The sequence below is a fragment of the Macrobrachium nipponense genome, chromosome 1, assembly GCF_015104395.2.
Source record: "Macrobrachium nipponense isolate FS-2020 chromosome 1, ASM1510439v2, whole genome shotgun sequence".
NCBI lineage: Eukaryota > Metazoa > Arthropoda > Malacostraca > Decapoda > Palaemonidae > Macrobrachium > Macrobrachium nipponense.
In genome coordinates, this window is record NC_087200.1 from 108,080,779 (window position 1) to 108,102,106 (window position 21,328).

General features: G+C 34.5%; 1 protein-coding gene across 10 annotated transcripts in view; it reads left to right on the plus strand.

The window, feature by feature from the left end:
- Window positions 1-21,328, plus strand: part of LOC135219538 (serine/threonine-protein phosphatase 6 regulatory subunit 3-like) — a 449,492-nt gene that overhangs the window by 121,542 nt on the left and 306,622 nt on the right. For 9 of the 10 annotated variants that reach the window (XM_064256386.1, XM_064256382.1, XM_064256381.1 and 6 more), the window contains exons 5-6: window positions 8,376-8,466; window positions 15,754-15,924. In XM_064256386.1, the coding sequence (XP_064112456.1) occupies window positions 8,376-8,466; window positions 15,754-15,924 (262 nt within the window). The remainder of the gene's footprint in view (window positions 1-8,375; window positions 8,467-15,753; window positions 15,925-21,328) is intronic. The other variant, XM_064256384.1, reaches the window with a different exon arrangement.

Here is a 21,328-nt window from a genome sequence, read left to right on the forward strand (position 1 = left end):
TCAAGGGATTAATTTACGTTAAATAGAACCAAGACAATCGCTCTGAATTGAGTTAAATGCAGCAAAATAAACTTACCTCCTTCAGCTGGTTTTTCCAAACCAAAACATGATTGGTTTGATTTTATTTTATGATAAAATAGTAATATGAGATTATGTACAGTATTACTTGATACAGCAAAATAAAGGATAACTTTTTAAAAGAGCAAAGGAAAAGGTGAATATTCGTTGTTTGTATTTTATGAGGCCATTTTGACACTTAGGCTGAGCCACTGATAACCAAACAATAGTGCTATAAATCTTACAGAGGGTAAAACCCAGTTATGAATATATTAAACGAGGGTTGTAAAACCAAAATGCCAGTAACTGATACCAATGGTAACTGGGGGCTGTCTGTAGTTAGGAAAAATACAATTTGCTTGAAAAATACAGGCAGTCCCCTATTTACGACGGGGTTCCGTTTTTGAGATGCGTCGTAAGCTGAAAATTTGGCGAAAATCATCAAAAATCCTAAGAAAACCTTACTTACAATGCTTTGGGTGTCTATTGAAAACTATGTTAACTGCATTTTTATTGTGCTTTTTATCAAAAAACCTTAAAATATTATAAGGTTTGATGTTTAAAGACCAATTTTATGACCTAAAATTTTGGGACAACATTTCATGTGGTATAGGCTAGTTTTAGAAATGTGCAAGAGTTTGGCACTAGGCTAAGCCTAAGCATTGGATTTCCCGACAACAGACAATAAATACAAATGTTGTTTTACTTATTTGAGAAACTTTTATTATTGTTATGTTGTTTCTATATTGAAAAAGTGCAAACTTTAGGGACTAGGCTAAGCCAACCACATTCTTTGGAATTTATGACGCGAAGTCAACAAAGCAGCATTTGTTTCCACAGAAGTCCATAAACTTTTGTTTTGGTTTAATAACCACAACAGTAGATATGTTGTTTTACTTATCTGAGAATGTATTATTATTGTTATGTTGTTTTTAATTTACGGCATTTCTAGGCTATAATAAGTGCAACGTACCTTCATTTCCCAAATTTAAACAAAAGCTCTATTGGCGGCTGTCATTTGTATTTCGTCAGCTGATGACTTCCTCATTCATGATTTACTAAGAATTGTATTTTTTTTTTCATTCTATTGGTAAAAGGATGCTGTAAATTGAAAAACTTATTCATGCAATACATTTAATAAAAAAAGATTTGTGAATTAAATATCATAAAATATAGAATTAATCAAAGACTGCTATCATGGAAGCCAGCAAATATTTTCTAGAATTCTTCTTCTTTTTAATATGTTTCATTATAGCTGTCGGTAACTCGGTATCTCCATTAGGTAAAGATAGAATAAAGAATAGAACTGAATGGTTATTACAGTGTTCCTCCCGTATTCGCGGGGGATATATACCAGGGACCCCCGCAAATAGCGCAAACCCGGGAATAGTTAGAACTCCCCTCTAAAAATGCCCATATATCTGCCTATCTTGAAAGTTCAAATACCAAATGTATACTTGAAGTAACATCCTACATCAAAGATACCATTGAATTAGTATTATTAATATCATTCCAAAGTCATCTTAAAAATTTTACCATTAGAAATATATAAACAGCCAATAACAGAGAGAGAGAGAGAATATCTCCTTACGATATCAATAGATTGAAAGGAACTTCATGGGCAACACTTATTTCCCCTCCCATAAATACATATATCTATTCCAGAGAAGGGAGAAAGAGAGGACTGAACAATTATGTTTGTATATCAATTCTTTTGCTGAGAGAGAAGAGAGAGAGAGAGAGAGACGACAATTATGTTTGTATATCAATTCTTTTGCTGAGCTGAGAGAGAGAGAGAGAGAGAGATTGAGAGAGAGAGAGAGAGTAGGAGAGAGAGAGAGAGAGAGAGAGAGAGAGAGAGAAACATCAAAGGTAAACCTTATGTAACATCCTACGTCAAATTTACCTTAAATTATCATATTAATGTATTAATCTTAGAGACTGTATCAATATAATTTCAAAGTAATCCTAAACATTAGTACCCTTAAAGGTATATACGTACGTACATACGTACTTCTAACACTTAGAGCCAAAAAAGAGAGAGAGAGAGAGAGAGAGAGAGAGAGAGAGAGAGAGAGAGAGAGAGAGAGAGAGAGAGTTGTCCTTACAGTATTTAAAAGAGTGAAATGGAAAGATTATTGTATTTAAAATACTCACACATGAATTTTGTAATTACATTTATAGTATTATTATTGGAAAATATTAATAATAAACTTATTACATGCATGTATAGGGCTGTTGCCTTTGTATAATAAGGCGCCCTGTGAGGTTATTTAGACCTGCAATAATTTGACGCTAAGGGCGGTTGGTTATGACTTTCCATACTCATTGGAGTGTCTTGGATTTCGATGATAATTTACGAAGTCAGTATCTTCTTTGATTATGACGACGGAGATGTTTTAACTCATGATGATAGTTTCTAAGTTCATTCAATATCTTCTTTCTGATGTGAGGTTTCTAGTAGAAAACTACATGATGAAGATCAGATAAAATTGGACAGGTCAGCCAATGATGATGGCTGATTGAATTCTGGCTTACAATCTGGTTTACAAATCATAAAGGAAGCAGACAGTAGCTCGAACATACGAACATACACCCAGATGACATAGATTACAAGTCACGTAGGCCGTTTTGAGTTATAGGTCACTGTGGTTGTCTCAAGCAGGAAGCTTGGACAACCGTTTGCAAAACAAATGAATGACCACAGATGACGGCAACTAGACACTGACTGATTACAACACTTCATCTAGCCTACTTTATCATATCTGGTCTGATCACATTCCTGCAAGCAAACTGGTTGACCTCTTGGGTCACTGGTTTTAATTAATCATAGTTTTAGCTTTTATATATGGAATAGCATTCCATATTTTGTATTATGTAGCACTTACACTTGTACCATAAAAAGAATCTCCTCAGTAAGAGAGAGAGAGAGAGAGAGAGAGAGAGAGAGAGAGAGAGAGAGAGAGAGAGAGAGAGAGAGAGAGAGAGAGAGCATAAAAACCATTAAATTCGTTGACCATTGTATAGCACTGTTTCCCAGCTCCGAGCGCCACTGGAGTTACGAGAAGGTAGGGAAATTGATACAGAAAAAGACGAAGGGAAGAATTTTCATTTGAAGTTAGTTATATTATTATTATTTGAAAATATTAATAAACACATGCATCTACCATAAAAATTCTTTTATTACAGAAAGAGAGAGGAGTTATCCTTACGTAAGTGAAATGGAAAGGTCATTTTTATCTCTTTAAAATACTACCACATACGAATTTTGTAATTACAGTTTTTTTATTATTATTATTATTATTATTATTATTATTATTATTATTATTATATTTTATTTTTATTTTATTTATTTTTTTTTTTTTTTTTGCTCTATCACAGTCCTCCAATTCGACTGGGTGATATTTATAGTGTGGGGTTCCGGGTTGCATCCTGCCTCCTTAGGAGCACATCACTTTTCTTTTTATGTGCGGTGTTTCTAGGATCACACACTTTTGCATGAGTCCTGGAGCTACTTCAGCCTCTAGATTTTCTAGATTCCTTTTCAGGGATCTTGGGATCGTGCCTAGTGCTCTTATGACTATGGGTACAATTTCCACTTGCATATCCCATATCCTTCTTATTTCTATTTTCAGATCTTGATACTTATCCAATTTTTTCTCTCTTTCTCTTCAACTCTGGTGTCCCATGGTATTGCGACATCAATGAGTTGATCTTTCTTTTCTTGACCTTGTCAATCAACGTCACGTCTGGGTCTGTTTGCACGTATCACCCTATCCGTTCTGATACCATAGTCCCAGAGGATCTTTGCCTGATCGTTTTCTATCACTCCTTCAGGTTGGTGCTCGTACCACCACTTATTACTGCAAGGTAGCTGATGTTTCTTGCACAGGCTCCAGTGGAGGGCTTTTGCTACTGAATCATGCCTCTTTTTGTACTGGTTCTGTGCAAGTGCCGGGCATTCACTTGCTATGTGGTTTATGGTTTCACTTTTGTATTGCACTTCCTACATATGGGAGAGATGTTATTTCCGTCTATCGTACTTTGAAACATATCTGGTTCTTAGGGCCTGATCTTGTGCCGCTGTTATCATTCCTTCAGTTTCCTTCTTTAGCTCTCCCCTCTGTAGCCATTGCCAATTGTCATCGCTGGCTAGTTCTTTAGTCTGTCTCATGTATTGTCCGTGCATTGGTTTGTTGTGCCATCCTCTGTTCTGTTTGTCATTCTCCCTGACTGTATATTTCTGGGTCTTTGTCTACTTTTATTAGTCCTTCTTCCCATGCACTCTTTAGCCACTCGTCTTCACTGGTTTTCAGATATTGCCCCAGTGCTCTGTTCTCGGTGTTGACGCAGTCCTCTATACTTAGTTAGTGTCCTCTCCCTCCTTCCTTTCGTGTTATGTATAGTCTGTCGTATTTGCTCTTGGGTGTAGTGCTTTGTGTATTGTCATATGTTTCCTGGTTTTCTGATCTATGCTGCGAAGTTCTGCCTTCGTCCATTTCACTATTCCTGCGCTCTTATCTGATTGACTTGGCACTGCCCAATCGGGTTTATGGCCCCTTTTTTTTTTTTTTTATTTTGGCTTTTTTTATCCCAATAAATTTTTTTTTTTTTCCGGCATTGGAGTTTTGACTTGAGTATCGCCTTGAGTATCTGCATATATTCTTTCCTGATCGTGTCCTTTATCTCTTGGTGTTTTATATCCCCTCCTCCATTATTCCCAGGTATTTGATCCTGTCTCATCTATGTGTTTGATGTTGCTCCCATCTGGTAGCTTTATCCCTTCAGTTCTCGTTACTTTGCCTTTTTGTATGTTGACTAAGGCGCATTTTTTTCTATTCCAAACTCCATCCTGATTGTCCCCAGATACAATCCTTACAGTCTGGATTAGGGTATCTATTTCCTTGATGCTCTTACCATACAGCTTGATGTCGTCCATGAACATCAGATGGTTGATTCTGTTGCCTCTTTTCTTGAGTTGGTACCCGGCATCCATCTCCTATTATTATTATTATTATTATTATTATTATTATTATTATTATTATTATTATTATTATTATTATTATTAGCAACAGAAAATATCAATAAACATTTTACATATTAGTACCATAAAAATTCTTTCATCTCAGTAAAGAGATAAAGAGAGAGAGAGTGTGTGTGTGTATATCTCTCTGTTCTCTCAGAAAATACTTATATTGCTTCCAGCGAAACAGAGGGTGGGAGTTACCACTATGACATACATATCCTGTGTGGCAAAAGAGAGAGAGAGAGAGAGTGAGAGAGAGGATTTATCCTTAATTAACCCTTTCATGTCCAACTGACGTAATAGTACGTAAAAATACTCTATCCCCTATCTATCCAACTGACGTAGCGGTACGTAAAATTTACAGAAATTTTTCGTACGTGTGGTAAGGGCATTTTTTTTTTAAATTTTCGGACAAGTAGCGATTTCCATAAGCTAGATCATACCTTGGACCGTGTATCTTGGGTATTAATACGCCAGCAAAGTAGTTTCTGTACTGTGCATGCTCAAATCCCTGGCATAGTAAAATTCTCACAATGAAATCAGCTGATCGCACCTACACTTCCCTCTCAGTGACCCCAAAGCCATTTTTCTTAACTCTCCCCTTATTCTTCAACTTTTCCTCTACATTTTCTTATATTTACAAAGTAATTTCTATGAAAAATAACTGAGATATGGCTCTTCAAAAAATTGTTATTCTAGCAATAAATGTTGAAAACTGTAAAAAAAAAAATTTAGTTCCGATCAATTTATAACTTCAAAATAAAACTGTTGCCGTGTCCAAAGCCATTTTTCTTGACTTTCCCTTTATTCTTCAACGTTTCCTCTACATTTTCGTACATTTACAAAGGAATTTCAATGAAAAATAACCGAGATAGGGCTCTTCAAAAAAAAAAAAATCTCTAGCGATAATTCTCACTATGCGCCGGGCAGAGCGCTATGTTTCTTATCCTCTTTTTTATTAATTTTTTCACCAGCTGGACTTATTCGTTTTCTGTTGATTTATATGTCGATATTTAGGGAATTTTATTGGCTTTCTCATAAAAAATAATTAATTCGCCTGACTTTCATAGTTTTTGGGTTAGGAATGAAAATATAAAAAAAGTAGATTTTTTGTTTTTTTTTTTTGTTAAATAACTGACATTTTTTCATATTTAGAGGACTGTGGACTCTTATTCTGACTATTCCACCATAAGATACTAGCATTTAGAAAAAAAAGGACAGCAAAATGAACGGTTTTGGCATAAAATTTATATTTTTGCTGAATTTTCAAAATACTCATTTTTTCGCACTGTCGAGGGCTCCCAGACACCTCGGATATCTGGGGACACAGTGCTCAAAACTAAGTGGATATGAAAGAGTTAAAAGAGTGAAATGAATAGATTATTGTATTTCTTTAAAATACTATCACATAATATGAATTTTGTAATTATAGTTATATTAATATTATTATTATTATTTCAACATATTAAAAACAAATAGTACATGTACTATAAAAACTCTCGAGTCTCAGTAAATGAGAGAGAAGAAGAGAGAGAGATAGAGAGAGAGAGAAGAGAGAGAGAGAGAGAGAGAGAGAGAGAGAGAGAGAGAAGTTGCATGAACACTTGGTGGCAACAACACAACAGCTCCTCCCCCTCCGTCCCATTACTTGATATGTTTGACAGTTTTATTATACCTGGAGTTTGAGAGAGAAGACTGGGATTTCCTTCATTCTTACATAATTTTTCAAATTTATAAACTAAAATCTTACTAATTCACTTTAGTATTTTCTTTAATGAATTAATGTTATTGCTGTATACATTAATATTAATATTTGAAAATATGAAATCAATTATTTGTCCTACAAAAAAACCATACATCTCTGTAGGAGAGAGAGAGAGAGAGAGAGAGAGAGAGAGAGAGAGAGAGAGAGAGAGAGAGAGAGAGAGAGGAGAGGAGAGAGAGAAGAGAAGAGAGAGAATTATTATTTTTACTATGTGATATCATTTAATCTTCCTAAACTTGCTAATACAGTATTAATCAGTATTAATATTTGAAAATTAGTAAATAATTTTTGTACCATAAAAATGCATTTAGTCATGAAAATAACATCAAAATACATTATTTGGTGATGATTTTCACCGAAACATCCTGCGAATAGGCGAATCCCCCGCAAATAGTGGGTAGATATGGTCCAGAGAACGCGAATACGGGGGAACACTGTATACTGTTTGGTAGTTCCAGTAGTTGAAGAGAGATCATGAAAATTTATGATTACTGTACTGTGTGCTAGGTAAAAGTGGTTGCTTGGCGATCGTTCGCTACTCTTATTGTTGAATGTAAACAAAAGGTTGGAAGCTTTTTTTTTTTTTATTATTATTTTATTATTATTATTATTATTATTATAATTATTATTATAGTTAATGGTTACTTAATAATTATTTGAAATGAGTACATGCATTACATTTAATAAAAAAAAATTGTGAATGATATCTTAAAATATAAAATAAATCAGACTGCTTTCATCGAAGCCAGCAAATATTTTCTAGAATTCTTCTTCTGTTTTAATATTTCATTATAGTTTTTGGTAACTCTGTATCTCCATTAGGTAAAGATAGAATAAAGAATAGAAATGAATGGTTATTATACTGTTTGGTAGTTTCAGTAGTTGAAGAGAGATAATGAAAATTTATGATAACTATACTGTGTGCTAGGTAAAAGTGGTTGCTTAGCGATTGTTCGCTACTTGTAGTGTTGAACGTGTTTGTTGGTTTATTATAGTTAATGGTTAATTAATAATTATTTGAAATGAATACATACTGATTATTTATAAATTTTATGGGCATATTCTAAGCTTTTAGCTTCTTAGGTTTAGATGTTAGAATCATAGACTAGGCTACAGTAGCAACTGCTAACATAAGCTAGGCTTATTGCTAGAATCAAAACGCAACATTGTAAGGGACATATGCTAAAGTCCTAATATATGCAGTAAAAATGGGGTTGAACATTACATGCAGTTGAATATTACTCAAGTATGTACAGTAGTTTGCCTTTTTGGAGTCATGTTTTTTCCGTCGGATCGGCGTCATAACCCTAGAACATGTGTTGTAAGCCTGGAAATAATTTCTGATGAATATGATTGAAAGGTGTCACAAACTCAGAACGTCTTAAGCTGCAGCCGTCGTAAGCCATGGACTGTCTGTAATGATAATAACATTTTATCTTTTATATCTAATTGCTTACATGTGCATATATTTTCATGATGGAAGTCCTTGTAATTTATTTAACTGATACATTTTTTTGCACTTGTCAGGTTTTTAGAAAACACAAAGCCTTTGAATCCTCTTCTAGCATCATTTTTCTCCAAGGTGCTGGGCATGCTGGTGCAGCGTCGTTCTGAGCAGGTGAGTTCGTTCCTACAGAGACATACTTGATCCTCTTTCATGGACCTTTTTTCTGTTTCTCTTTACAAGTCTTTGTTCCCTCTTCTATCTTCAGTTATTTACAAACTGTGTAACTAAAGGGCTGATAGGGAGATAGGGCTGTTGAAGATCTAAGTAACCCTTTATTAGAAAAGTGCTAGTATACCACTATTAAATAGTGGTTTTTATAGACTATTTTTTAAATTGTGGATATGTGTTAGGAGATTATACCAACTAGTATAGCATTGATCAATTCTGGAACTCTTTTAATTTAAAAAGTTGTACATACGTTAGTTAAGGCAGTATGATTATCTTGTAGCACTGAATAACCAATCATTTTTGTACCAGATCATGAAACTAAACTGTGATTACTTATGATATTAACAAGTGTTATATGTTAAGAGAATGGCCACTTGAAGAATATGCCTTAATCTGTACGAACTATGGCTATTTTACCTGTTGTTTATAGAGTAATACATTGATAGCCCCTTTTAAGTGCCAAACACTTGTAAATTTTGGATGGGACTGGAATTTGTATTCCTAGAGAATGATTTAGCATCTGATGTAAGAAGACATAAGGGTCCAGTTATTATTTAATTTTTTTCATGCCAGTAAAAGATTGGCTAGAGAAAAGATGGCTGTAATCACAAAGAAATCAGTAGTCTTTGAAAGCATGGAAAGTTTTAAGGGTTGCAGAAGAAATAGTCTTGGAACCATGCAATTTTATAAAATAGATTTTCATTTGAAGAACGACAGAATTTGGTCTTATGAGTGTTAGTAATGCTCTCGGTATGAGGGATGCTCCTCTAAAATGGTTGGAATATGGGCTGAAATAGTTTCAGTAGAAATGATGGTTGTAAAACTGTAATTTTTAGAGAAGAGTCTTAAGGGATAGCTAATGTGTGGTGAGCAGTCAGGCAAATTGCCTCATATAGAAGAGTGGTGTTCCAAATAGGAATAAAGAGAGCCAAGTACTATTATAATAGAAGCATTGTCAGCAGTAGAAGCTATGACTGGTGTCCCTGCTTTCTTGATTTGATGCCCTAGCATAGTAGCAGTCAAACTAAGGGTCAGTATGGAAGGAATTGATTTGACAGAGGAAAACAAATGTTGCAAGACAATTGAAGGATTTTTTTTTTAAACTAATGAATGTGCGCGTGTGTGTCCTGTAATATTCTAGGTAATTTGTCTGGATTGAAGAGGATGATTAATTACATATATAATATAGAGAATGCTTTATTGTCTTGTAGGTAATAAGGGATTTGAAATTTAATGTACATTGAAATATTGTGCTAAATTTAATATTTTAATTTTAGAAAGTGTGTTAAGCCATCTTATATATATTAGAACTAGTAAGCTATCATGTTAAAATACGTAGAGTAAAATAAGAGAGGGTGGGAATAGCAGTTTCTGATCCTTGGGATATTTACTTTTCCAAAGTTCTGATGGAGGTACCATCATTCTGCACAATAGTAGAAGCATGGTGAACAAGGGTAGTCTTAGCTGAACAATTTATAGGATATCATAATGTGCTTAGTATGTATAATAAGATTTTAGCTAATTCCCTTTATCTGTGATGTCCCGGATGTTCCGGATGGTTGTACCCTTGAATAAAACCTCATGTAATAGACATAAGTACTTTATTTAGATTATGATATTTGAGGCCCATTGAACTTGCTTTATCTATTTTTCTCTTCTATGCATTTTCTCCCTTTTTTATCTGTCTTGAAACCTAATTGTAGAAACCATGTACAATGTAATAAAGTGTTTTTTATAGCTATATTTTAAAGGTTAATGAATAACTTCAAATGTACAACAATACACAATTAGTCGTTTTCAGGAAATAATACCGTCATTCTAAATCATAATTCGTGCTTATAAGAAATTTGGTTCTCAAAGAGAATTGTTCTCAGTTCTGCAATACTTGCTGATAGGTTTGTTTTCAGAGACTTTTTTTTTTTTTTTTTTTTTTTTACTCCTCGAATGCTCCTTTGAATCCTCAGCAAGTTTGTTAGATATGTTTAAAGGTCTTTATCAGAGACTGAACAGATGGTCTTTGTAATATAAATTCACTAGTGATTTTTCAGCCCATCTTTATCACTGTTGTGGCAAAGATTTCTTAATCTTGCTTTGTATGGAATTTAGAGCAGTGCTTCTCAAATTCCAAATTGACATTTAGAGGTGTTAAAATATTAAGTCTGGCACAGAGTAGGTGGTTTTGCCTGATTTTGAAGAGAATTAGTTTTGGAAATTTACTTTTCATCATATATAGGACTAATTAAACATAACTACCGTATATTTCCATGTATAAGATGACCTTTAAATCATAAAATTCCTTCCTAAAAATTGGGGGTCGTCTTATACTGCAATACTAAAGATCAAACCTTGAATTCTAAGATGTGTATCCGTAGGCTAGCCTAGGCCTCGGTGCTGTACCCTAACTACCATCAGACATAAAGATTCACTTAATGAAATAAAATGATAATAAAGGTAATAAAACCATTTTTACCTTATATATTATTGGCATATCTTCATAACAAATAGGCTGTTTGAGGAATAATTCAAAATCAGTGAAAGGAACCTTTGTCTACTATGCGATCCCAGCTGAATAAATGTAAGCATCGAGTTGTAGTTCCGCTGACAGCAACCTTTATCTTTCGGTAACTTTTAAGAAATTCAATGGTAGTGTAATTACAGTAGTAATAACATTTTTGATAACATAATATTCATTTTTCCTTTAAAGTTTCTCATACATATTACGAGATTGATCACATGTACCACCATCTTAGGGATTCCAGTCTGGTTCTGGGGAGTTGACTTTGGCTTTGTCGTCGATATTATACAAATCATCTTCGGTACCATACATGGCATTTTTAAAATGATTTTATGACACTATATTTTCCTGTTCCCCCATGCTTCTATGACAAACACAGAGAACATCAAGTGAGGCAGCACACAAAGCTGTTTGTAATTTAAATTGTAACTTTCGAACCATTCAGTCATATGAACGATGATTGTGTACGATAATTATCGTTCATTATTATATTGTTATTATCATTAGCGGTTGTTTGAGAATGGCAACAGAACGTAAACAAAACAATGGTTTCTTTTAGGCGACTGTCTGTATGAAAAACATGATATTGAGTTGGCTTTGTTAAACCAAGCTTTGATGATTTACAAAAGGAATGTATCTCTGAATTAAGTTCCATTCAGCAATTAAAGACAGTGATGATATTGGTAAAATGCAATCAGCTGATTATTTTAAGATTGTAAACAAAACCAAAATGCAAAAGGCGCATCATCGCTCTGTTCATATATTGTAATATGATTATCTTTATTCTCAATATAACTATTTATTTAGCTTTTGCAAGTGGATATCTAATAGTGTAACAGCCTGACTGAGGCAAAAAGAGTCTCTCTCTCTCTCTCTCTCTCGCCTCATCCCCCTGCCTCCAATCCCTCCCCCCTCCGGTCTTCTCTCTCTCTCTCTCTCTCTCTCTCTCTCTCTCTCTCTCTCTCTCTCTCTCTCTCTCTCTCTCTCATTGTAATACTAATGATACTCTTCCATCCTCTACTAAAAGATTCCAGTTTTTAGAATTGTGGCTGAAGCAATTATTGTAAACATGTATTGACATAAACAACTGAATTGAGGAAAAGCTGATTGCTGACGTCACTTACCGTAACTATCGAGAGCTCCATTAAAGTTGTTAAACTCTCCTGATTCTCATAAGTAAAAATAAAATACATTTTTGTTCATCCCTCATGCAATGGAGATCTTAAGAAAGAATACTAATAAATTAAAGCTGCAGTTTATAGCCGAGGCTGATGTTCGGAACTGGAGAAATCACACCTAATGCTTATATAATAAAGTAGTATGTTACTGTTTTCAACCTAACTTTGTTCATTTACGATAAAAGTTATCTCCGAATTATATCTCTTCTAACAAATAATGGCAATGAAGATAACGATAATACTCAAATCTACCGAGATTTTGAGAATGTAAACAATATCAAATAAATGATGTATATGATGATGTTTATACATATTCTGTAATACAGTAACGATATGATAATAGTAATACTGTAATTGGATACAACAACCAAAACAACCTTTATTTAAGTCATCATTATTATAAATAGATAGTTGTACTGTTTAATTTTTGCCAATAATCACTTTTCTCAAAAAATCATATGATACAGATATACAGATATGAGATAAATTCATGAAAATTTGCCGTGATTTTTGACCTCGTCTTATCTAAAGATTGTCTTATATGTGGAAATATATGGTAATTAAACACTTCAAATGTCTTTGTATCACGTACAGGAGCACATGGAAAATAAAATTTGAGGAAAAAAATAAAATTGGTGTTTGGAACAGAGCATACTGTACTTAGGGAAATGGCAGTAGGCCCAAGATAGTGTAAAGGAATGTTATTGTTTTAGTCTTTATTTTATTTAATTATCTCTTGTTGCAGTAGTGTTAATAAAATTGTAGCCTAGAAGATTGGGTATGCCTTTTGTAAACCTCTTGGCATAATCATTTATTTTCATTAAAGTATTGAGTTCTTACATAAAGTTTCTCTGTATTGTGGCGTACAGTTAAGCATGGTTAATTGTTGAATGTATTAATTGAAGTCACTTGCTTCTTCCATTTTTCTGTTGTAATGCAGCTTTCATCATGTATTATTTCTTTTTATCAATATTTGTATTTTTTCTGTCTGTAATAAAAGTAAAATCCAGTTCACTGTCGACATCAAAGTCGTCTTTTCACATCTATAATTAACTATGATTGACTAGGCTATTATGTCTTTTGGGCTCTGTGGAAGTAGGTAGTAGACATCTCCTACTCCTTGGTCTCCCGGATTTCTCTCCCCCTCTAGTAAATGGTCAGTTCCCAATCCTCATCTTATGTCTCTAGCATTGGGATCTTTCAGTAATCATATGTAATGCCACTTCCCAGCTACTGGAGAAGGCATATCATCTTGTTTTCATGGTTTCCTATTTTTCTTTTGTATCTTTTTTTTTCAGCATTGTTGATCAAACCAGCACTGAAATACCATTGAAAATATATGAATATCAGTCATCTAAGTAATTTAGGATTTTTATACTCTTTGAAATAATTTTGGAAGCCCACTGTGTATTGCTGAGTATATATAACTATTTCGATGGGTTTTGCATTAAGTGCAGATTACGTGTTTTAATATCCTTGGTTTCAATAGAATTTCTTTTTTCATTTTCATTAGATATATTACTTTTTATGTCTCATTGACCCACTATGTATTAAAGCTTAATAAATGCCTTCTTGAATTTGGTCTTTTTTTTATGGGGTCTTGCCAGCTTTAATATGTATGAAAGTTAATGATTGTGCATTTGTCTTGAATCTAAAACAATATTGTTTCAGTGCTGTTGATCATTTATTTTTCATATTTATAGTATTCTTCTCTTTATATTTTTTTTCACCCAGTGGGAACATACATTTGAGGTTGAATTGGTTATGTTGTCTTGCTGCACATAAGTTTTAGTAACCTAAGGTCAATATTTGTGTGTACCCTCTTATCTTCTCAGAAGGTTTCCAGTTAAGTAGCATTAGTTTTAAAATTTCTTGTAGTCATTTGGCCTGTAAAATCTGAATTTCATTTTGCATCAATGTTGAAACTGTTCATTTCAATCTGTATTGAACAGCTTTCAACTAAAATTCTTGCTAGCCACAAGAGGTAACAAGTGCAGTACTGTATATGTTTTTGAGCAAGTTCCTCAGTTCAATATGTCTGAGGATGAATGTTATTTAAATTACATTGAACTAATTGCCTTCTTGAGCAGTGACAAGGTTGTCATTTGCTACGTACCATAACTGTCTCTTAGGCTGGCAATTTGAGGGTAGACTGGAAATAGAATGCTGCTTAGCTTGTCAAAGTGCACTTTTTAAGTCTTGTTGACGATATGTCAAGGCCATGCTACGCTTTATAATTTAGTATCTTATTTCAGTTAATTGTAAGTTACATATTTTGAAACCTTGCAACAGGACACACTCATGTAGATACTGGTGAAAATTCTCTGAGATGATATTTAATAGAACAAATATTGACCTAAACCTGTTATTCATTTGTATCCAAGTTCAAAGTCAGACAGGTTACTAGATAGGGACTGACCAGGAGTACAGAGTGCTAGATGACCGCTGGGAATGCAGGTCAGCCTACCGCCCTCCAACTCACACACACACCCACCCACCCCAATCCCTTCCCTCCTCACTTCACACCTTCGTATAACACAGCCAAATAATGAAATGGTTTTACATAAAGAGAGACTTACGAATCAGACGTTATGAAAGATAAAAAGGATCTTCAAACTGAGAAAATAAAAAATGGAAACTTCACTAACATCTTCAATTATGTTTGGTTATGATCAGCTTTTACATAAGTCATTGCTTCGTGCATTTTCTACTTATGACTATTAGTTTATCTTCATGAATTTACTTTGTTACTTTTATTCTTAAAGAACTTGGTACGACCATATTTGTATTTAATGCCTTCAGCCAGTAAATATTGAATTATGTATTATTCTGCACACTGGAAAAAGATAACTAGTGCTGGAAATTATGTTGCTTATGATTTTGAGAATACTGGGAAGCCTGTTTTATAAATAAATTTCGTTGTGGGGTAAATTTTCTATTTTAATCGTGGATAGCATTCACCTTTCATGTAAAATTCTTCGGACATGATGCCCTCAGCCTTTAGAGATATATTATACAATATTGATGATGAGACAACAATGTGCAGTCATAGATATCTTTTGATATGATATACTGCTCCTGTTGAGGTGTAGTACAATGTAATTAGATGAAACTTCTTATTGTCATTGAGATTAATGTGAATTATATTGCTGTTATTGACTTGTTGATGTGCTATCACAGAAGTTAAGTTTTCTAGAGCATGTTTAATCTTACCTTCATTAAGTTTAAAAAATTTATTGTAGCATGATTTATGTTAAATTGACCAAGTTGCTGTTACATTTTTTATTTGATCTTATTGAATGGAAGATTTTATGTGCCATCATTCTTTCGTTTTGGCTAAGTATACACAAGCGCGTGTTCACACACACATACGAAAAGAGTGTGAGCGTATGTCTCGTAATTCCATGCGAGGCTAGATGTTGCTGGAACTGTGGGTGTGAAGGAGGAAGGCCCCCACTTGGTAAGCTGCTGCTGCTGCTCTTACTCTGCGTCTCGACACATTCTTATAAAATGTATCTTCTCTTCTCTTCTCTGTAGAACTGGTATTCCTATCAGTTCACTTGCTTCCAGGTTTTGGACTTTCTTAAATCAAAAGGAGATTTCGTAGATCTGGCAGTGAGGCACGTTGGAACGTCCGCCATCATGGACCTCTTGCTTAGACTAATATGCAACATAGAAGAAGATGAATTCCGTCAAGTTGTGCATCAGGTAAGAAACATTTGTGAACTGCCCCAGTTGGCCTTAACTATTGTTAATGATGTTTTCCATGCTGCTTTTTATATTTGTTTCTAAATTATTGGAAATTTAAATTTTTTTCCTTAACAGTGCTGGAAATAATTTGAGCAACTATTTGCTACTGAACAACTTAACATGTCTAATTTGCAAAATGTTGTCTGGAACCATCAAAAGCTGTGCATGTTAATGTCTGAAACTGTCAAAAGCTGTGCATATTAATTTGTTTTTAACTTAGAGTCAAGGATATTGCAATTAAATAATAAACATCATAAGAAAAAATACATACTGTAATACATTTTATAAGCTAGTATGTACTAACAAATAGAATAAATTTTCCTAATCCCTCAATTTTTTGTCTACTACATACATATATCTAACATTATTTTTATCAATTTGAAACCCTTTGTTTTACTAACAAATACATAATAATGGGGCAGATGAACAGATGTAGTTTGTTCATACAAGTCTCCAACTCATAGGACCGAGTTGCTTCCACTGTACTAAAGTCCATTCACTTAAGGTAGATTCTTGTGCCTACGAGACGTTTGTTTGGCGGCCTCTGATTGGCTGGTACTGGGAGGTAGGCCGCTCGCTCAGTCTCATTATTTTTGTCTGCGGCTTAGAAAACTAGCAATATGTTTATATTTCTTCAATAATCTCATGCTTTCCTCAAGCTAGGAAAGTTTTGGTCATGCCAAATGATTCGGTATTAATTGTGCAATTAAGTCATCTTTTTCTGAAATCAATAAGATAAAACACAAATGAATTACGAGTCAAAGTGGAGAGAGAAGTATTTGATTCTTTATACCTGTTTTTACTTATCGGATTTTCCATCATTAACACGATCAAGATGAAATAAAATTGTATATTCATACATTAAAATCACCCTGAATACGTTTGTGCTTTCAGATTTTGGATGCATGTAGTATGTGAAGAGAAAATGAAGAATGTCTTTTTATGTTGCATCCGTAAATGATTCAGGTTGACAGTATTGCCGAGAGAATATGATCTGCAAGGCGGCGTTGTGTTGGTCGTCTCAGCGAGAGATTTGAGTTGCCAATTAGCGATATAAGAGGTTGCAGTTTCGACAATATTAACCATGTTACATCATCACATTTTCTGTAATTAAATACACAGATTTCCCATTATGACTGCCGAACATTTTCAATCCAATATCATACAGTATGTCTGGACATATCTGATAAGGAAAATAATAATAATCAGATGGATGCATCTGGTAACATTAGCCGATATCTAGGCGGGAAGCGGGGAATTCAGACCAGCAAAGACATTGAACTTTGTGAACAGACTTCGCACTCTTCAACTCAGCCTATAAGTTTTAATCAGGTTGTTTCAGAATATTTGTTTTTAATTTTATTATATGAATATATTTTCAAACGAAAGAGATATCAGAGACTTATTTGAGTGATATGAAATAATAATCTCTGTGAAGTAATAAACAAAGAATTAAGGAAGATTGATTTCCTTTCAGACCGAGTCAAGTACGGATGCAACATAATAAGACACATTCTTAATTTTCCAAAATCTGAAGGCACCAGCGTATTCAGGGTGATTGTATTGTATGAAAACACAAGTTTTATTTTATCTTGATGACATGAATTATTAAAAATCCAGTGATAAATAAAAACAGGTAAAAAGAATGAAATGTTTCCTCTTCACTTTTACTCGTTGTAATTCCTATGTGGTTCATCTTATTGATTTCAGAAAAAGATGACTTAATTGTACAATTAATACCAAATCATTTGGCATGACCAAAACTTATATATCTTGAGCAAAGCGTGAGATTATTGAAGAAATATAAACATATTGCTAGTTTTCTAAGCCGCAGACGAAAATAATGAGACTGAGCGAGCGGCCTACCTCCCAGTACCAGCCAATCAGAGGCCGCCAAACAAACGTCTCGTAGGCAAAAGAATCTACCTTACTATCTACTGTATTTTCCCATATCGGTAACAAAATCTATTTTATAAATAGAAAAATTTTTAAAACAAAACCAAACCCTCTTCTTTTTCTCTCTCTTCATGTAAACAAGAGTTTGGTAGGCAGGTAACCTACCCATGTTTACTGTTATCTTACCTTGGTTTTATCACCAATAAGTATTTTTTGCATAAACTTTTATCAGTTTATATCATATGTTTAATTTGTTTTACTTATGAATGATAAATTTGCCATTTTCACTGTTTCCTTACCTTGAGTTATGCCAAGTATTACATAAATGATATCGCGCTGTACAGTGGGCTCTTTCATTATGTTATTTTTAAGAACTTTATTTAAAGTTATCATTCGTCATGTGTTTTATTATTAATACAGATTTCTCATTTTGCCTTATCATGGAAAGTGTATGTGTGTGCGTGTAAAACACTCATGTTTATAATAACTTAGTGTACGTATACTGTGTGTGATTCCTCAATGTTGATGTGCTTCATACCATCAACCAGGAGGCAGTCGACTGCACTTCAAGGGCTTGTTTCCCAACCTAGCCTAACCTAAACTAAACCTACCCTAACCTGACCTAATCTGCAGCTCAGCACTATTCTGAATCTTCTATGTTAAGGAACAGTACCATGGTAGTTCTATATTCAGCAAGAAGCGGGCTAGTGTCCTTTTATCTTCTCAATTGATGATGCAGGTGCACAGGTTTGCAGTAGCATGCTCAGCACAGTGGTCAACCAGACACATTCCAGGAAGGTAGATGTATGACAGACAAGTTTGGTCACTAGGGTCGGTGTTAGCAACATTCAGTCCCGACACCTCAACGTTCTGAAGGATTGTTTGATCTAGGAAGAGGATCAGGTTAGTCCTGCAGTCTTGATACAATGAAGTTGCTACTGTTTGGCTATGTATTTCTGGACTATGAGCATAACAGCCAACAACCATACCACATAGAAAACATCACTTCTCGTCTGATCAGCGAAGTTTAGCAGTAAAAACATTTCTCGTGAGTATGTATACAGATATTTAACCAAGTCATTCCATCCAGGTATATTACAAGAATTACCTTGACGAAATCTATTGGCAGCCCTGCCTGAAGCAAGCATAGCGGAGATTATGTTCGAATAGAAATCATTCAGATCCTTCCTGTGGTGGTTATTTCTACAATTTGTGTCACTCCTCTAGGTCATCACCTTTATCATTGTCCAACGATTTGTGCCACAGGAAAGAAAGGCCCCGTTTCAGCCGACTATGATTTTATCTGTAACTTGCATCGACGAAGTCGAGAAGGTTCTGAAGTCTTCATGTATTGAATAGCAGATGGCAAGATCATGTGGCCAGAGGAGCGTTTCTTTCAATGCAATGAAGCTTTTGAAGTGTTTGCAGAACATGTTTAGAAGAGGAATGTTCCGCTTGAGGCCATAAATGTTCCAAGAGATTATGTTTAATGTATCCATGGCTACTCATGAAGATGGGAGATGAATGCGCTGATCATTTGGGTGGATGGGGGGTTAGCCAGGGGGAGTGGGCAGTCACTCGCCATGGGCGGTTGGCTGGCATTTGCGGTGGAAATGACCCTGGTTGGGGTGTGAGTAAGTTCCCCCGGGGATGGTTGGTCCCAGATTAGGTTATATCTTGAAACTAATACAGGCGGTCCCCGGGTTACGAAGGGTCCGGCTTACGACGTTCCGAGGTTACGACGCTTTTTCTTAAATATTCATTGAAAAACCCGCCCTGGGTTACGACGCTGACGCTTCCGACGCTCCAAGTTTACGACGCTTTTAAAAAACACATACTATAAGATAAGAATCGTTAATAGTTTAGCACAGTCTCTCTCTCTCTCTCTCTCTCTCTCTCTCTCTCTCTCTCTCTCTCTCTCTCTCTCTCTCTCTCTCTCTCTCTCTCTCTCTCTCTCTCTCTCTCTCTCTCTCTCTCTCTCTCTCTCTTTGTATTTTCCAACGAAAATAATCACTATAATTCTCTCTCTCTCTCTCGCTCTCTCTATACTACAAAGATGTATGTTTTTTAGTATGATAAATAAATAAATGATTTACTATTTTCAAATATTAATATTAATTTATACAGCAATAATATCAATTCATTAAAGAAAATACCATAGTGAATTAGTAAGATTTTAGCTTATATTTAAAAAATTATGGAAGAATGAAGGAAATCCCAGTCTTCTTGAAGTAACTTCCAGTAACCTTTTTCAGATCCAGGTACTAAAACTGTTAGCTATATATCAAGTTCTGTGACAGCCAGGAGGGGGAAAAGCTGGGGGAGAGCTGCAGTGTTGCAATCACGTGGTCCTGACATCTTCTCTCTCTCTCTCTCTCTCTCTCTCTCTCTCTCTCTCTCTCTCTCTCTCTCTCTCTCATTTACTGAGACTCGAGATTTTTTTATGTACTTGTACTATTTGTTTTTAATACTTTCAAATAATAATAATAATAATAACTGTAATTACAAAATTCATATGTGATAGTATTTTAAAGAAATCCATACGTACTAATCTATCCATGTCACTTTTAATTAAGGTTACTCTCTCTCTCTCTCTCTCTCTCTCTCTCTCTCTCTCTCTCTCTCTCTCTCTCTCTCTCTCTCTCTCTCTCTCTCTCTCTCTCTCTCTTTTGCCACACAAGATAATAATGTGTCATACATAGTGGTAACTCCCTCCCTCTTTCGCTGGAAGCGTTATAAACAGAAAGAGATCTCTCTCTCTCTCTCTCTCTCTCTCTCTCTCTCTCTCTCTCTCTCTCTCTCTCTCTCTCTCTCTCTCTCTCTCTCTCTTTTACCGAGATGAAAGAATTTTTATGGTACTAGTATGTAAAATGTTTATTGATAATTTCAGTTATTTAATAATAATAATAATAATAAAATTCATAATGGTCGTATTTTAAAGAGATGAAAATGACCTTTCCATTTCACTTGTAAGGATAATTCCTCTTTCTTACTGAGATGAGAGAATTTTTATGGTAGATGCACGTGTTTATTATATTTTCAAAAATAATAATAATAAAAAATAATAATAATAATAATAGAATAGTAGTAATAATACGATAACTAATTTCAAAAGAAAATTCTTCCCTTTGTCTTTTTCTGTATCAATTTCCCCACCTCAACTCGAGTGACACTCAAGCTTAACAATGCCATACAATGGTCAACGAAATTAAGGTTTATGTAATCTCGCTCTCTCTCTCTCTCTCTCTCTCTCTCTCTCTCTCTCTCTCTCTCTCTCTTACTGAGATGAGATCATTTTCCTGGAGTGTATGTAATAAGTTTATCATTAATATTTTCCAATAATAATACTATAAGTACAAAATTCATATCTGAGTATTTTAAATACAATAATCATTCCATTTCTCTCTTTTAAATACTGTAAGGACAACTCTCTCTCATTCTCTCTCCTCATCTCTGCCCTTCTCTC